Source organism: Oryzias latipes, chromosome 17 (assembly GCF_002234675.1).
Source record: "Oryzias latipes chromosome 17, ASM223467v1".
Lineage (NCBI taxonomy): Eukaryota > Metazoa > Chordata > Actinopteri > Beloniformes > Adrianichthyidae > Oryzias > Oryzias latipes.
The window spans coordinates 25,669,494-25,688,392 of record NC_019875.2 but is presented as its reverse complement, the minus strand read 5'-3'; the positions used below and the strand labels follow the sequence as shown (position 1 = coordinate 25,688,392).

The 18,899-nt window shown below is 42.3% G+C and overlaps 1 protein-coding gene across 3 annotated transcripts in view; it reads left to right on the top strand.

Annotated features, from left to right (window-relative positions):
- Nucleotides 1-18,899, top strand: part of znf521 (zinc finger protein 521) — a 97,614-nt gene that overhangs the window by 36,595 nt on the left and 42,120 nt on the right. For 2 of the 3 annotated variants that reach the window (XM_023965488.1, XM_023965487.1), the window contains exons 4-6: nucleotides 5,958-9,466; nucleotides 9,569-9,653; nucleotides 9,933-9,965. In XM_023965488.1, coding sequence (XP_023821256.1) covers nucleotides 5,958-9,466; nucleotides 9,569-9,653; nucleotides 9,933-9,965 — 3,627 coding nt within the window. The remainder of the gene's footprint in view (nucleotides 1-5,957; nucleotides 9,467-9,568; nucleotides 9,654-9,932; nucleotides 9,966-18,899) is intronic. The other variant, XM_023965489.1, reaches the window with a different exon arrangement.

The window sequence follows — 18,899 nt, the reverse complement described above, 5'->3', positions numbered from 1 at the left end:
GCTTGTGCATACAAGTTAGTGGCTTGATAGAAGTCCAAATTTCGTCTGATGTTTTTCTCTACCTCGTCCAGATAAGGCAGCCCCCTTGTTCACCAAATCTCCAGTCGTCTCACAACCCCCCCACTCCTCAAGGATTTGATTGATCTGTAGCAAGGGGGCACGGGGACCTGATATTTCTCAGTGATCTGTAAAAATATATTGTGTTTGCTAAGAAAAATAAGAAAAAGATAGACAGGTTAATGCATGCGGTTAGAAATGCACTGTTAATTTGCGACTTATGGATTTTCATCAACTGTCTTGTGCGAAAAGCCTGATAAATCTTTCCAATCTATCAAATATGACGATTATCAGCCTTATTTTGATTTTTTTAGGTTAGATATGTAGCATCACTTTTGTATATAAATTTCAAAATTGAGCCAGTTTCAATCACAGATTGAGGATTGCAGGGAATGTAATGTAAAACTGTATTTCACCACATTAGATCTTAAGTAATTTTGTCATAATGAGGGCTGTACATGGTAATGTGTTATTCAGACTAACTCTCCTATTTGGGCATCAGAGCAGGAGAAGTGGCGAGATGACACACGCATTGTCTCATGGGAAGGGCTCACTACTTTTCCCGGTAACTGTAAAAAAAAAGAAAAAAAACCTTTCTGTTACGAGTTTCTGAGGACGACCAAAGGTCACGGTGTTACATCAGACAAGTTGTCAGCTTTTTGTTTATTCAATGAATCCTCAATCCCCAATGTGCCACCAATACGCCTGCACAAAACACATCTTTCATGACAACCAATCCGTACAGATCTCTGCTGTAACACAGAAGATGAGAATGTTTAGTGGCTGAAAACACAAACAAATTGTAGCTTCAATACTGCCCCTTTTCATCATTGGCTCCATGGGAAATTTACTCATTGCGTAGACAGTTCTCTGATAAACATTTTGAACTGGATTTGAGTCATATTTTTATGTAAAAAAGATGATCTTTTCAATTTCAAACAGCTATCCTTTAACTATATATTTTTGGCTCTGAGCACTTAATTTTTTTCTAGAACACAATAACTTACAAACAAAACATTAAACGTAGAATTTTTTTAAAATAAAGTACGTTTTAAAAATGCTACAAGGTACATTTGTAATAACCACATAAAGCGATAATCATTTCACACTCTTACTATTTCTTTTGTTGATTAAAACTAAATCTTTGTTTTTTTACACATCTCTTCTCAGATTTACAGTAGAAAAATATATATATATATATATTGATTGTTTAGGAAAAGACAATATTTAAAATCTTTAGCCTTAATTTTTAATTTAACAGGTCGTTAACATTTCAAATGTCATTTGCCAAACAATGTCAGTAGATAAATAATTTCTTTCTTGAATACATTTTCTGTAAAATTTATTTTACTTTTTATTTTAACAAAACTTCTTCAGGGGAATGAAGTCTGCTGTGTACATCAATGGAAAACCTGCCTGTTTCCAGTATTAAAGGTCTTACTTTGAGCAACAGTATTTACTCTGGAAGACAGTACTATTTCTGTACATAGAGGAAGTTCAGCACAAAGACTAGTTCAGACTGGCTTGAAGGGAGGTGAGAGAGATTTTTTTGTGGTTACCTTCTTCGTTTGTGAATCCAAAGAAAAAAAAACTTAATTGGTCTAGACCTGTGGATGTATTTTAATGATATTTGCCGTCACTCAACTTATAGAATTAAAAAAGAAGTATTTAGTTATTGCTTGTGTATAGCTTGGTGGTAAAGTTTTTATCAGTTTAATAAATCTAACTGTGGCTCATTTTTACTGTTCCCTCCAGCAGCACTCCAAATGAGTTTTTTATTCGTCACATATAGAAAATATTTTAAAAGAAATAGGGAGGGGGGTTAGGGACAGAACTCCCAGACAGGGACAAGCCTTAAGATGGAGGTCTTCCTCCCAGGACGTGACAGGCTGTTGGCTGGAGGACGCTCAGGAAGGCCTTGGCAGACTAACAAAGACAGCCCTTCAGCTGCAGGGTGTAGTTTTTCAGGCCCCAGCATCCCCTTTGGCAGCAGCACAGAGAGCGCTGGCGTGCATAGACCCCCGGCCCGAGAGACAGGGAAGTAAGGTCCGTTCTTTTATTTACTCAGGCTGCTGCTGAGGCCTGGGCATTTCTTGTCAGGGTGAAGAAGGAAAAAAAACAAGTCTTTCTCTTTTCTTTCCTCTTGTGGTCTCCAGAGGAACACTGCACTTTCATCTACTGTTGTTCACACACTTGTTTCGGCCATTGCTCTTGCATGGTATGTGTGCACATGTGTATGTTTGTTCCTGTGTGTGAGTGGGAGTGCACTACGTGGACCGGTGTTCTCTTGTGTATTACACAGTCTGCACAAGTATATGTGTCTTGAGCGAGTGTGCTGAGAGAGTAATAGATCCAGTTTTTGAAATGTAGTTTCAGCTCACTATAAAGCCAGTTGCTTTTCTCTCAGAAAGGTGAGTTTTTAGGGCTTTTGGAGAAGAAAATTACTTGTAGCAGTTAAAGTTCCAAATGCCAAAAGTTACCCCATCTTCATGCCTCTGCGAAGTTCCAGAAATGATCCTATCTCTGACAATGACAATCTATTTTTTAAAAAAGGCATAAAGAAAACTCCTCATTTATTACTTGTCATCAGTATTAAAAAACTAAAAATAGAGTTTTCATTACAAGCGCCTTTTTGACTCAAGGATCTGTAAGCATTAGGGATTCCACGATTATCTGTTTAAAAAGCAAAATGTTTCACCAAATCATACGGAAAGTAAATCGTTGCATCCCTGCAGCATACCAGTATGTTTACATTCAAAGTGGCAAACGTGTTCTGCTAAATTTAAGAAGGATTTATTATTTCTTGTTTTATAACATTACACCATGCTTAGTATGAGTCAACTAAAAGGGTTTTCATTATTGTTACTTGCTTATTATCAATTAAATACTTATTTTCCTGATTTCTTTTTTTAAGTTTTTGTTGTTTTTCAAGACAGAAATCGTAAATTGAACCGAAACAAAACCGTCACCCAAAAAACAAGGTTTGAACTGAATCATGTGGAGAATGAATTGTCGCGTAAAAATGTCCTGAAACAACCTTTCCTCTCACCAATCAGATCATGTCTGTATCTGTGGTCATGAAACAAAGCCAGGTCAGAAAAATCTGGGGGGGGGGGGGTCAAAAAGGCTCTGTTTCCCAAACACAATCACTCTCTTTGCCCATTTTATTTGCAAACTTATAATGTCAGTTAAAGTGTCTATATTTCATTTTTATGCCATTTTCAAATGGTTTGTAATTTGGTTGATTTTTTTTTTTTTACATACAGTCCTCTTAAACTACTGAAAGAAATAAATGTTACTGCATCCGTGCTTCACGCAGTTCCCTTTTGTGAAGAAAAGGAAAGTTGATCATAGGTTTTCATTGACATCATGTTTTGAATAACATAGACATTTTGACGTTGCATTATTATTATTACACCATTTTTGTCATTTCCTTAATTCAACTGACAGCAAACAGTTGTTCCCAAAAACTATGATTGTTTTCCATGTCCCTTTTGTTTGGAAATTTATACATCTCCCACAGATATAACTTAATGGTTGTGTGTTATTAGAGCAATACACCAAACAAATAATAAAAATCATGTAAACAAACGTAACAATGAAATGAGGTTATGCTGACAGCTTGGTAATGTCTCTTGGCAAAGGCTTCCTCATTTAAGACAGTGGAATTTCATTTAGCCCTGTATATAGGCCCATTTATTTGTTTGTTTTATACTGTTGTCTCCAAGCCAATATGTTTGACTGTAAGGCACAGGCTGAGGTCATTCTTCTTGCACTGTCTTCTTCTCTTATACCCTGGGAGGCAGTACGAGCTAGGGCAGATCCGCCCCCTCTGTGGAGGAGGGCATAGCACTGAGTCACTCATCCTCCCTCGAACCAGAAAGAGAGAAAACACTGAGACGTGGAGGAGAGATAAAGCTAGTAAATAAGGCAAGGTTCACTTCTTGAATGAGATGTGTGTGCAGAGCGGGCACCTTGCCAGGGGTGGGAGGTTTTCGGGAGGGCCGCGATGTGGAGGTGGGCTCTCAATGTGCCGCTTTCAGCAGTTTGGAGGGGCAAGGGAATGGCCTCCGACCCCATCTGTTTCCTGAAGATAGGCCCTGATGGGGGTGAGTGCTCAGAGAGGGCATGATATCCTGACAAAGGGCAGATCTTCCAGCAAAAACAACAGACAGGGGGAAGAGAGAAAGACACTTAGATTTGTCAGCTGAAGGAGAGTACAGAGGTTGGTTCCTGGAAAGAGCTTTTGCTTTTCCTCTGTCCCTCTCATAAATCTTTGCAGTTTCCTCTTGTTTTTCCCATTCCAAGTAATGGCCTTTTGACATAGATTTTTTTTTCTTTTAAAAGGGAACAGGATTACGTTGTTGTTTAGCTAAGGATGTGCAAAGCACTTGGAGTTTAGCAATGGGAAGAAATGGCCTGTAACCCTTTGAACCTGTGGAAACAGTTGTTCTAGGTTTTCCATACTTATCATTGCACAGTGAACCAGTGGATTGGAATGCAACAATTTACAGGCATTGTTTAAATCTAGCCTCTTGAGGGACGGGGGTTGTTTCATTGGTTGCCTGAATGAGTCTTGTAAAGATTTTTGTTTTTTACCATCTTCTTGTTGGATTTTTCTGATGATGGAGGACATTTATAAAATAAAATTATGCTCAAATTTGCATTTCAGAGTATTTCTTTATTCAAACTGTTGTGAATCAAGAGCAGATGAAAAAAATACCACTGGAAAAAGATTGTATTTGTTACGTAAAAAGAACAATGGACAGGCCACAAGCTCCCTTCTTGAAAATAGACGTCTTTGTTTTCCTCATTTGAGCTGGCATATGGATCAAAACTGTACGGCTGGATAGCTCCAATATTGCTCGCCATTTTGTTGCACCGGTAATGTTTGGTTGGGGTGTTAGGGGCCATAAGTTAGCAGGAGAATGTGACAATAGAGAGCTCACTTATTGGTGATAGGAAGTGGGGGTGGAGTTGCTCTGCACAAACAGTGCCGCCCACAACTCATTGGCAAATTTGTAATGAACTGCTGCCACTTTGCAGAAACGTTTCCCAATGAATCAACACAAGTTTTTTTTTTTATTTTGTCTTAAAATGGCATAATCATAATCAAAGTAGCACTGGGAACACTTTTAATATAGCTCAAAACATGATTTTTAATAGTTAGCTGATAACCCTTCTCTGTCCCCTTCTTGCATTGTGTCCTCATCCTCAGACAACTTTATTCATCCACATTACAATCACTTACAGCTTATCAAGCAACATTCAGACAGAAATGGTAAATATGCATTCTTTATAACCTATTGACTAATGTTCTGAAAGGCGCATGTATCTTAGAAATAATTATTTTGCAGCAGAGTTTCCAACTATGTATAGCTGTGGTCTAAGCTGTAATTGAATCTTCTCTGTCTTTCTTCATTCTCTTTTTCTTTCCTTTTCTTAATGTATTCATCTCCACAAAGTGTTCAGGACTAAGAGAAATGTTCTAATTTACCTCATGCAGGGCTTACATCCTAAGTACACCCATTGTCTTGTGTTGGCTTTAAATGTCACAGAGACTGTGTTTTGAGTCACAGTGGGCTAAGCCATTACACGGCCACATACAAGGTTAATTGTAGTAAAAGTATTTTCACTTTTTCTTTTCTCAAATTATGCTTTAAACTGCATATTTAAATGCAACTTTTCATATAACACCTAAGGAGAGATATTGTTTCCACTAAAACTGATGGAGAAAAAAAGATCTAAACCACATAGAAATATAAATTCATACACCACAAACTTACAATAACCATCACCTATAACACCACAGTAGTCCACTTTGTATTAAATAAGAAACCAAATGAGATTTTTTTTTCACTGACAAACCTTTTCTTTTGTGTGTGTGTCTGTTTGAATAGGTGTTGCTGATCTGGAAGATGACCCATCGTGTTCCTGGCCTGCATCATCTCCCTCCAGTAAGGATCAAACTTCCCCTGGACACTGTGAAGACTATGACTTTGGCGAGGATGAAGGAGGACCTGGTCTCCCGTACCCATGTCAGTTTTGTGACAAGTCCTTCAGTCGCTTGAGTTTCCTGAAGCGGCACGAACAGAGCCACGGTGACAAACTCCCTTTCAGCTGTACCTTCTGCAGCCGCTTGTTCAAACATAAGCGCAGCCGTGATCGACACGTAAAACTACATACTGGTGACAAGAAGTACCACTGTGGGGAGTGTGACTCTGCCTTCTCTCGCAGTGATCACCTCAAAATCCACATGAAAACTCACGCCTCCAACAAGCCCCACAAGTGCCCCGTGTGTCGCCGCGGCTTCCTTTCCTCCAGCTCTCTCCATGGCCACATGCAAGTGCATGAAAGGGGCAAAGACGGCAGCAGCTCCAGCTTTTCCCGAGGAGAGGATTGGAAACTGAAAGAAACCCGGAAGTGCAGTCGTTGCGAGGAAGGCTTTGATGTTCCAGAGGAGCTTCAGAGACACATCGCAGAGTGCCACCCTGATTGCTCTCCATCCGAGGATGGTGGTCTGGGTGCGACCTTGCAGTGCATCTATTGCCACGAGCCCTTCAGTGATGAGGGCACCCTGTTGACCCACATTGACCAGGCCCACAGCAGAGATAGAAAGGGGCACATCTGTGCTATCTGCTCTGAGCACTTTCTGTCCGTTGAGGACCTCTATGCTCACATGGACATTCACCAGCTCCCTGAATCTAGTAACCATAGTAACAGCCCTTCTTTGCTTACAGTAGGCTACACCTCTGTATCCAGCACCACTCCTGACTCTAACCTCTCTGTCGACAGCTCAACAATGGTGGAGACAGCACCACCTGTTCCCAAGACTAGGGGAAGGAGAAAAAGAGCAGCTCAAAACACATCAGACATTGGAGGGCGGTCCTCCAAACAACCTAAAGTATCTTACAGTTGCATCTATTGCAATAAACAAGTATTCTCCAGCCTGGCTGTTCTGCAGATTCACCTAAGAACCATGCATATGGACAAGCCAGAGCAAGCTCACACGTGCCAGTTTTGTTTGGAGGTTCTCCCCTCTTTACTAAATTTAAATGAACATCTCAAGCAGATTCACAATGCAGAAGACCATGCTGCCCTGTTAGCCAGCCTGCCTGATGCCCTGCTTCAGTGTAACTTCTGCCCTGAAGTGCTAAGTGACCTGAATGCTCTCCAGGAACACATCCGCTGCTCCCATGGCTTCCCCAGCCCTGTTGCTAAAGAAAGCAATGCCTTCTTCTGCCCCCAGTGCTTCATGGGGTTCTTGACAGAGGCTACCTTGGAAGAACATGTTCGTCAGACACATTGTGATGGTGGAAGCCTGCGATTTGACTCTCCTTTGGCTGTAACTCCTAAGGAGCCCATCGTAGAGGTGTACTCCTGTTCATACTGCACTAATTCCCCGATATTCAACAGTGTCCTGAAGCTTAACAAGCACATTAAGGAAAACCACAAGAACATTCCTTTGGCTCTAAACTACATCAACAATGGAAAGAAATCCCTGCGGACTCTCAGTCCTTCTTCACCAATATCTGTGGAACAAACGACTATCCTGAAACAAGGCAGCTCAGCTTCACGCACTACCAGTGAGTTCATTTGCAACCAGTGTGGAGCCAAGTACACCAGTTTAGACCTTTTTCAGACCCATCTGAAAACTCACCTGGATGGTCTGCAGCCTCAGCTCACATGTCCACAGTGTAACAAAGAGTTCCCAAACCAAGAGTCCTTGCTGAAGCACGTGACTATTCACTTCACCATTACCTCCACCTATTATATCTGTGAAAGCTGTGACAAGCAGTTTACTTCAGTGGATGATCTGCAAAAGCACCTGCTCGACATGCACACTTTTGTGTTTTTTCGCTGCACCCTCTGCCAGGAAGTGTTCGATTCCAAGGTTTCTACCCAACTCCACCTGGCTGTGAAGCACAGCAACGAGAAGAAGGTGTATCGTTGCACATCCTGCAACTGGGACTTCAGGCATGAGACTGATCTCCAACTGCATGTCAAACACAGCCATCTAGAGAACCAAGGCCGCGCCCATCGTTGCATATTTTGTGGGGAGTCCTTTGGAACAGAGGTAGAGCTGCAGTGCCACATTACCACCCACAGCAAGAAGTACAACTGCCGTTTCTGCAGCAAAGCCTTCCACGCCATTGTCCTCTTGGAAAAACATTTAAGAGAGAAACATTGTGTGTTTGAAGGAAAGACACAAAACTGCAGTGCTAATGGCTCAACTGTAAACAGTGGAGAAGGCCAACCAAAAGAGGATGCTGAACTGCAAGGTCTTTTAACCAACAGTCATGGATCAGGAGCAGCTGGTGGATCTGTGGTGGAGTCTCAAAACAGCCATGATGGAAGTGAGGAAGAGGTGGACTCTGCAGAGCCAATGTATGGGTGTGACATATGTGGAGCATCTTACACCATGGAGTCACTCCTCACTAACCACCAACTGAGGGATCATAACATCCGCCCTGGTGAAAGTGCAATGATAAAAAGAAAAGCTGAAATGATCAAAGGCAATCACAAGTGCAATGTTTGTTCCCGTACCTTCTTTTCTGAAGCTGGACTGAGGGAACATATGCAGACCCACCTTGGGCCAGTCAAACACTACATGTGTCCCATCTGTGGGGAGCGATTCCCTTCCTTGCTCACTTTGACAGAGCACAAGGTCACTCACAGCAAGAGTCTGGACACAGGCAGCTGCCGCATTTGTAAGATGCCTCTACAGAGTGAAGAGGACTTCCTGGAGCATTGCCAGATGCACCCTGACCTAAGAAACTCCTTAACGGGTTTTCGTTGTGTGGTGTGCATGCAGACAGTCACCTCCACACTCGAGCTCAAGATTCACGGCACTTTTCACATGCAGAAGACCGGCACCATGTCAGTCAACCAGCCTATGGTTCGAAGCAATGCCCTCTCCCAAAACCAGCAGCACCACCTTGCCCAAAAATTTTTCAAGTGTGCCTCATGCCTGAAAGATTTCAGGTCCAAACAAGACCTAGTCAAACTGGACATAAATGGACTGCCTTATGGACTGTGTGCGTCCTGTGTGACAGCCGCCGGCTCCACAAGCTCCAGTCCAACAGTAAATGGAGGACGGCCGCAGCAACACGGGGGAGCCACCACTCCGGCAACAAACACCGTTGCATGGGTGCAAGGAGATAGTCTCAGCCCTGGGGATGGAAAAGGCAAAGCTGTCTCTTCAACATCCTCATCCTCTTCCACGTCTTCATCATTTGCAGCCAAGACACGCTGTTCCAGCTGCAATGTGAAGTTCGAGTCAGAAGCAGAGCTGCAAAACCATGTTCAGACAGTGCATCGGGAACAATCAGCAGATAGCAACAGTGGGCAGCTCAAGACTCCCCAGGTGTCACCCATGCCCAGATCTAGTCCCTCGCAGGCCGAAGAGGTAGGGATTGTTATTATAAATTCAGAAAGTAGCAGTATTTGTTTTCTATTGTATTGTGTTTTCCAATGTGTTATTTGATCCCTCTGTTTCTCCTATTTGTAGAAGAAGACATACCAGTGTATCAAATGCCAGATGGTTTTCTACAGTGAATGGGACATCCAAGTTCATGTGGCCAACCACATGCTGGGTAAGAATTAACCTTTTTTTTTGTTCTGGTTTCTGTGCAACTCCAGAAACACACACAGCGCTTATGTAATTTGCAAACATTTCAGTAAAATTGAGCTTTAATTGTGCGTGTCATGGAAACAGCACAGAAATCCTTTATTACTATTTTTTAAATCCCTTGTTTTTATTCACCCAAACACTTTAGACTGACTTTTCCTTCCCCGTTTTATGGATGAATCACTTTTTAAAGATTTCAGTGATACGGTATATGTAATAACATATTTGACCCTGTCTCACTCAGGCTCACAAGTTTCTGGATCACATCACCAAATAGGTGGAATTATTTTAGTATTTTAACCATTCAATGCATCCCCAGTGTTGTGCTTTCATACACCCACCAGTTTCATTTCTACATGCATGTGAATGGTTTATTACTGTCTGTGTGCATGCTTGCAATACGGCTCCAAAACAATTGTTTAATAAAGTAGTCAAAAAAATACCAAAGTATTATTACTCAAGAGATTTTCGGAAACAGTTAAAAATTCAAATGATCACTGTGCAGAAAATTGCTTCTTCTGTGTTTTGATGGCCTTCTGACTTTCTTATATTGCCTTACTTCCTGTGCTTAAAGATCCATTGGCATGTAGTGAATATTTTCTACATTTAGTGATGTCAAATTTGCTAAAATATAGAGTTTCCTTTAAAGCTATAAATAATTGCATTTTTCTTTCTTGGATTTTTAAGCAGAGGGTGTAAATGTAAGACAAAACTCCTCATTTTTGGTTGCCAAGAATAATTTATAGAGAGAAGACAATAGAAAAACCGGTTTTCCTGCCTGCAGTAAGTAGGCATCTGAATTCCGGTCTCACAGTCCTTTCTTCATTCATTTATTCAGCTCGTTTGGCGGCTCTTTCATTACACTGCATTATCTGTGGTCTTCAGTGGGAGAGAGACTCATTGATCTGGAACCAAACCGCCTCTCTGTTTGGGACACGCTTCTAGGCGCAGGTGAATTTAAACACGGTAGGCAATTCTATCAGGACCGGTAGGCAATTCTATCAGGGATCCACTGTTTGTGCATAAGCAGTCAGAAGCATGTGATTTGTGATTTTGATTCTGCAGCGTATTTGCAAAAGAGGGAGATGAGCTGAGAGTGTGTAGGTGTGTGTTTTGTATTCATCTTTGCGATCTGCTCACCCACTAGTCTACTGGGGGTGCCTAATACAGTACCATGCCAGCATTAGTCCTTTCTCTAGCAAAGGCAGGCACGGAGCACACTGGGAGGGTAGAAAACAAACCCCCCTACTGGTTATTTTATGTCTTTCAGGCGCACAAGCACACAGTTCCTTCATAATAGTGGAATTCAGACAGCTTAAGATAACAGGAGGATAGGTGATTGGGTTATTGTCTGATGTTTTCCTTCTCTGATATGCTGTTGCTTAGTATTCAAGATGGTACTGGTTTTCATTTGACTCCTCAAAAGTCTTTCTTTTGCACCATCTTGTGATCTTAAAAATGTGAAGAAAACAAAACTAATCATGATGTGATGTCAAGTAGCAACAATTATAACAGAAAAGAAAAAAACAAGTTGCATAAAAAAAACACACGTGTGTCATATTAATTTGTGGCTTTGTGTTCTTCTAAAATCTTGGCTCTTTAAATTTCGGTTAAGATCAAATGAAGCCCAGCTTTTGGTAGCTGCAAAGTCAATTTGGGCCAAAAATTCCCCTTCAAGAGAAAAAAAAAACTCATTAAAAAAATCTTTAAATACCTTCTCTACAGAAAAAAGGGGACACTTTCTCCTTTTAATGGCCATCTGCACAGGAGAGGGGAAACAGGGGGTCGGGGTCATCTCCGCTCAGCTGTCAGCATTATTAGCGTAGGTAATGGAGCAGACGCTGGATTCATAGGGGTGTTGTTTTCATCCAAGCCCCACTCCGTGGTGTCAGCTGACTCTGATAACTCTATATATAGTGATGTGCCATGACATAACTATAGTGCTAAGAGTATGGAACAACAAAACCTGAGCCCCAGCTCACCCAGACCAGTCCTTATTAGCTACATTTGTAATACAATAGTCTCTCCTCACCAGGTTCAGCCAGCCTCTACCTTCACCTCCTCCCATCTGGCTGGAGTAGCTGTTTCTGCCTCTTCTGTAAGGCTGCCAGCGGATTTTAATGCATTGATATTCCACTTGGTTGATGACGGTCTTGGTTCAAACATAAAAAGCAGCTTTGGTGCTGAGCTATTCGACATTTGGTGTGATAATGGAGGTAACTGAAAGAAAAGAAGGTGGCCGTGGTTGCAGAGAAGTGTGTTGCAGACCAGCCGCAGCCAAGCCCGTGAACGGCCCCACGTGTCTTAAGATGGAGGCTGCAGCCTGCTAGGGCCCAGATGGATCAGTACACATTTGCTGTACAGCTGGCCGCTCTGTTTGGGGACCTGGTGTGATACTCCTATGGAGAAAAAAATGTTATCGCCACCATCCAAGGAGCAATTTAATAGCAGGCCAGAAGACAGCTGGCCACTCTTTAGTTTAGAGTTTTTTTGGCATGGCACACTTACAGAAATGAGGGTGTCCGATTTTTCTCCAGAGACACACAGATTTATACAGCTTTCAGCTGTTGAGGTCACTATTAGTCCTTTAATTCTTTTTCCTCTGGATTACAAAATTTTCCTTTAATAATTACTTATGCCAATCCATGGAAACTGCTTTTAAAATTAAAATAAAACATGTTTCCTTTTTAAAATGTTTTCTTCTTATATTTTATTTTTCAAGAGGACCTTTGAAGGTCTTTCAGTGTCACAAAAGCCTGTTTGGTTTTACCAGCATGCCATCATGCCACCCCATTGCTTCACTTTGACCCCAGTGTAAACTATGACATTTGGAGCCTCATGGGGGGGCACGCTTGGCCCATTTATCGCTCAGTTTCAAAAGTCCCTGTGTGGAGTTTCAGAACCCTGACATGTTTTGAAGCATGAGCTCCATCTTAAAGCGTTTTGAAGGTGAAAAGGGATTTTGATTTCCTGTTATGTCTGTTTTGAATCTAACTCTCAAAGCAGCAACTGCTGAGGTGACGACGCTCAGAAGGACAACCCGAAACTAAATAACCAGACTACATCGCAGACAAGTGTTTCTGGGGTCACCTCTGCTGATTTTTTGGGTCTGTGACAGCAGCGAGCTTGAAGCCAAATCAGGGAGGAGCCTTCTCTCTCAGAGAGAAGCCGGTGGCCTGGTCGGCCCAGGCAAAGGGGGGCACCGGAGGGGTGGAAAGGTTTGGGGGCGGAGAGGGAAAGGCACATTTGCTGTACAGCTGGCCGCTCTGTGTGAAGCAAGCACTGTGGGCCATTGCAGAGCTGGAGAAAAGAGCGGGTGAGAGGCCTTAAGCTCTTCTCTCCTTTTTCCTCCTGCTCTATCTTCCCCCTTGTCTACCACGTCTTCCTTTTCTTTGTCTTGGTATCTACATTTTTATATTAACTGAGCTTTAACCTGAAAAACAAAAAACATGCTGTGCAGCCTGTTAGTGGAGAAACCAACAGGAGGCACAATGTAACCGTGTTAGGAGTTGTAAGCATTGTTTTGTCTCTCACTAAAAGCCTAAATTATCCTTGACACATATCCTCTTGTCTTGAGCCCCATGAGCAACGTCCTGGTGTATGTTGATTATATGGTCTGTCCAGGTGGAAACACTTTTTTTCTCCAGTAAGTGCTTTTCTTTTTCCTGATGCATAAAAAAGAATGACTTTTTTTCTTCAATTCTTTGTTTCTTGCCCTGTAATCCTCTCCGATGAGGGATCTTTGATGGTGTTCCCACAGTTTGGAGGACTCTCTGATAGAAAACGCACACATGTAATCTGTTAACAAACATGACCAAACGTTCCTCATTTGACTCCTAGGGGGCTGGATCAGAGTCAGAACTCAATAAACAACACGGTGCAGGAACAAGATCAATCTTATGAAATAAATAAAAGAACAGATTTGGACGACTGGAAATAAAAGAATCCATGTGTGCCATGAACAGAGTGTGATATCTGCCTGCTTGTAATAATTGGTGATTAATAACGCCTCTCTGTTCGTTAGCATAGTCACCTCCCGTGCAGCCAAGTGTGTTGCTGCTAATATGCAATTATGCGCACCTTACTGCTCGTTACATTATACCTCTCCCTGACTAATGCGCGGTCCATGAGGAGAATAGAAATCAGAGCAAGCTGCAAAAAACAGCCATCAATGAGTTTCTCACATTCTTTGTGTTACTTGGCAGTCTGGGTGGAAAATCAAAAAAAAAGAAGTTTTATTTTTTTTTTACAAATTCCTGGATGTAACCAGGAGACTGCATTAAAAGTTTTACAGCATCACAGAGGCTGCTTTGCTCTTCCTGGTGTTTTTTTGTTGTAAAGCAGAGGTAATTGACATCACCATGGGGATGGTCTGTTGCTAGGCCAGACAAGCTCAGTCTGATGTGGTCCTTATCTATTGATTTTCCTGACATTTCCCCACACCTCACAGAGTAGGCCAACATGTGTGAAAATATCTGATGCTCTCAGTTCATACAGCCTGCTTGTACAAACTCTGAGCGAGCTCCTGCTGCCCCTTATTGCATTGCAATTGGTTGGCTGGCTGGAGCAAAACTCCCTTCGCTGATCAGTTGAACCATGTCCTTTTGTTGACTTAACCGCAACACCACAGAAATTATGATCTGGAAAACCATTGCTTGAATGTAAAACTTCCAGAGAGTTCTGAGCATTGTAGGTAAAGGGTAACCTGGATAAAGGAAGCCTCCACTGCCATGTTTTATTGATATACAGGAGAGATGTCTCATTTAGTGTTAATGCCAACCCTTGTTCTAAAGTGAAACCCATAAATACTGGATGATCAGAATTAACCTCTTCCATACTCTTCCTCCCTATGGTCTCTGCAATGTCACAAAGGCTGGAGGTGCATGCGCACCCTTGGTCTTCTGGGGTTGCTTAGCAGTCTAGCTGGAGGGTGGGGGGATGGGGTGGGGGTTTATGGGAGAAGTGCAAACAGACAATCCTGCCTTAGTAAAGGTCAGAGCTCCAACCTACACCTCTCAAATCCCCAGTCTGGCTCTCATGGGTCCAAAGTTTCAGGCGTGCCTAGAGATGCTTGTGGTAAGCGAGACTTACAGTGAGAATAAAGTGCTGCCCCGCTGCTGAACTGCACTGCTTTTAGAGGTTGTCAGCACCAATAGTAGTGTGACAAATCTGATTTAACTTTCTGTAGGGGTTTTAACACGATGACAAGCGCGATGCACCACTACTTATGTGACCTGGAAAGACTTTTTTGTTTTATTTGCAAAGCAAAGGTGTTGAGAAGTTTGTTTAAGTATCAAAAACCAACAAAAGAACCTCCGAAAAGTTTTTTTTTGCTCTATTTTATGAAGCACAACTGCGGCTTTCTAAAGTATCATGCTATAGTTGACCATCCTCATCAAACTTTGGCTGTATGAATGGCAGGCGGGGGAGGAGAAGGGAGCGGGAATACGGTTCTGAAAGGCCCCCCAGCGTCAAGGCCTTAATAATCATGTGAGCAGCGCTGGACTTCATTACCCTCCTGTTCGACAGGCCGAGTGCCAGCGTGGATTGCTGGCTGGCTGTGGCAAGGTCAACGGCGGAGGAAAAACCAGTTACTGTGTTACTCTGGAGCGGAATGGAGAGGGGCAGCCATCTGTCAGCTCGGGCCTGCCATACCCGCAGAGCAAATGGACACGGGCGGCCAGAGGAGAGGCCACAGACACCCATAGAGCTAAACCCAGTGAGCCTAACACTGAGGAACGGACAGAAATCCAGCCAAAGGGATGAGCTTTGATACCACTAAAGCACATATATGTGCTCACAAAGAGAGGTGATAATGCTATCCCTACCAAAAAAAAAAAAAAGTTGGCAGCTGGATCTGTTTATGTTTATGCCTTCTTTTAACTGTTGGACCCCAACAGTGTTTGGTCCAGATGGCAAACTGTTTTACAAAATATTCGTTAAAAAAAGTTCCTGTTTTACTCTCCCATAAAAAATGTTTTGGGTCAAAGTTTGCCTTCACAAAAACACTTTGGTCACGGAGTGCAGAATATGTGGTGGCATTCCTGAAGAAGACCGTCCTCCTTTGTTTCCTGTTGTATTCACATTTTTTATGTCAAACTCTTTTGATCTTTCACCTTCGTGCACGTTTGTCAGGATCCAAACCGTTTTTTTTTTTTCATGTGGACCTTTAAAATGCCCTCTGGTTGAAGTGAAGGAACTTTGTGGAATGTTCCCAAACTCCTTTAATGGGTTTCAGGTGTTTTGGGCCACCAGCCAGACAGCCAGCACCCCTACCAGCACCGCGCCCATTGTGTCCTGTGTGATAGGACTCCCTGTTCTGCATTTAAAGCTGTTTATTGCTTTTTTTTTTCTAAATCACATTCAGGATCTTTTGCTCTTTTGAGGTTCAATTTCCCTAAAATTGTTGTTTTTCTTAAAAATAGTTATATATATGCATATTTTCCTTTGAAGCCTTATTAAGTTTTCAGCATTTATAAAAGCAAACCCATACACACATGTGTTTAAAGATCAGTCACAGCGTTCATTTGCATCTCTAGCATCCAACAACCTAGCTCCTCTAAAAGTTCCTGTTTGTTTTCCTTCTGCTCCAAAAGCACCGGCCCCCCCGGCTTCAGCAACAACATACTCCGGAAAAAAAACAGAGAGATGGTCCTGGGCAATTCCCCTCACGTTAATGAAAATCCTACTGTAACCCCGTGTATGAGCGTTCTATTAGTTCTGAGGGTTTTAATGTTGATGTCAGGGCTTATATATTTACTGGAGAGCACAGGGCTGCTGATGTAGAATTGTCAGAAAGAAGCAGATTCAGAAAGGAATTAGAGTACACCCAGGATTTAATTAAAGGGATCTATTTTCATCTTGTTAGAAAGAGATAATGCAAGCGCTGCATGCATCATGAGCGACCATAATAAATGCAGCTTCCTGTAAACAGCTTGATATCCACCATAGGAAAAAGCAGCAAAAACAGTGGATTTGACCGAGAAATTAACGCACAGATTTTGTCTTCGTGTTGACGATTCAAACACATTTTTTTGAACCGATGACTCTTACCTGTGAGGTGAAAAAAGCTAAAGAAGCAGAAGTCAGCTGAATCAAAAGGATGCCACTTCCACATCTTCCTTGTGCCTTGTTCCATTTCCAGTTTGACGGGGCAGTGTGAACGCCAAAGTGACACGGCCTCTTTGTCTCTCCATTTGTCCCACCGCTGTCTAGAGACGCAAACCTTAAGCCACTCACTTTCTGATTAATCTTTTAACATTTATAATTACTAATTAAGTTAGTAAGAGACTTTTAATGTAGTCCTCCTTCAATGGGGAGCAGAGAGGACAACAGATCATTAGCTTCAATAATGAACGCGGATGAGATAGATAATGGCCTATGATAGGTGAATACTGACAGTTACATTAAATGAGGCGAGTATTTGGGAAAAGCTGCATGCAATAGCACTCTGCTGATTCAAAGGCAGAGTGAAATAAGGTTGGAAATATGCTATTAAGAAGAAAAAGCTACTGTACATGCGCGTGTCTTATGCTGGTTTAAAGTTCATTTTTGGTCTGTCAAACCTGGTTTCATTGAGATTGTGCTCTCCCTGATGTGGCCAGCGGATCTCATTATCGTGTTAGCACATTAGCGTCTGCATTATCCCGGTGGCTGTGAGTTGCTGCCCATTAAAACAGTCATTCTGTCTCCCTTTATTTATTGTAATTTATTTATTATTTTACCTGTACAACGATGCTGCCCTGGCACTGTCGACGAGCCTTCCCACTTTGGGGAAGGTGCTTATGCCATAATGATTATTATCATTAAGAAGATATTAATGTGCTTAGTGTTTGTGACCCAGCTGCTCATCGTGATCTGGGCGACCGCGGGGATGGGGTCTGCTGCCAAAATGAAGGCCGCCGCCCACCTGTCCAGAGGTTTCAGGGTTCACAGAAGTCGCAGCTTCCTACCTCCGCGCCCCCTCCTGAACTGACAGAGGGGTGGGCTCGCAAATGGAAGAAAATGAATCTTGCGATGCGGACTCATGTTGAACAGTTCCACTGAATGGCGGAATATTCCTGCCGCACCATTTCTGCACACATGTTAATTATAGTTATGTGACTCTTCCGTGTGGGGAAAAGCATGTTTCCCTGCAGAGATCCAAGCCACATAATTATTCATTGGACTGGAATCTTGCTATTATTTCATGCCATTCCAGCAGCCGAGCACAGAAGTAATACTCTGAGCATTTGCATTGAATTACAATTTTATGAATAAGTTGTTTATTTTGTTTAATTGTGTTAATTGGGTTTCGGGGGGGTGATATGTGAATCAGAATGTAGCTCTAATCTTAAAGCCTCAAACTCACAGAGATAGATGACTTTGTGCTGAAAACTGCCTGGCTTAAATTCTTCCAGTCTCTCACTTTCAAATTGCTGCTTCATTAGGGCTTGGAAAAGAAAGCCATAGTTACATTTAATCAAACGAATTGGTATGGCAGACCAGCATAATCAATCACAATCCTTATCCAATATGTTACATTCTGTAACTACCAAGCTGGCTTGGGGAAAAGTCAATTACGCTGCCGCTCTCTGCTCTTCTGCCAGGCTAGCTGTGGTGCTTTACTGTTTCTGCATCATGTTTGTGTCCCACAAATAGTCTTTTTCTATCCTCTTATCTATTTTTATTTTTGTACCACCAGTTATTGTATGAAACGTGGGCTGGGGGGTTTGTTGTAGAGCACAACGTGCCATATTTGGAATAATCAAATTAAGTATTAATGGTTTTTTTTTTGCTCTCAGACTAACATTTGTGTTACACACTGGGCTGCAGTCAGCGATCTTGTTCATATTTCATATGTTTTGTGTCCGCATGGGCCTGTTCTTACTTCTGTATGAAAGCATTTGCCTTGAAAGTTAAAAGTTTTCTTTCCTGCCTTATACTAAACTGCATTAGTGTACATACAAACACTGCAGGCATGCTCATCTATTTGTCTCCTGCTCATCTTGTGTGTGTGTGTTTTTTCCATTTTGCTTTATTTTTCCACCCCGCACACAATCAGCATGCTCTCTGTAGCGCGGAGTGAAGAACACACTGGCACACGCGCACAAGGTAGCTCGCTTGGTGGGGGCCACGGCTGCGGCTCTTCTGCGCAGTCCCACAATGGCTCTCGGGGCTCGGCTGCCAGTTGTTTGCCAGCGTCTCCGGGTGGAATTCATTCAAATTAAAG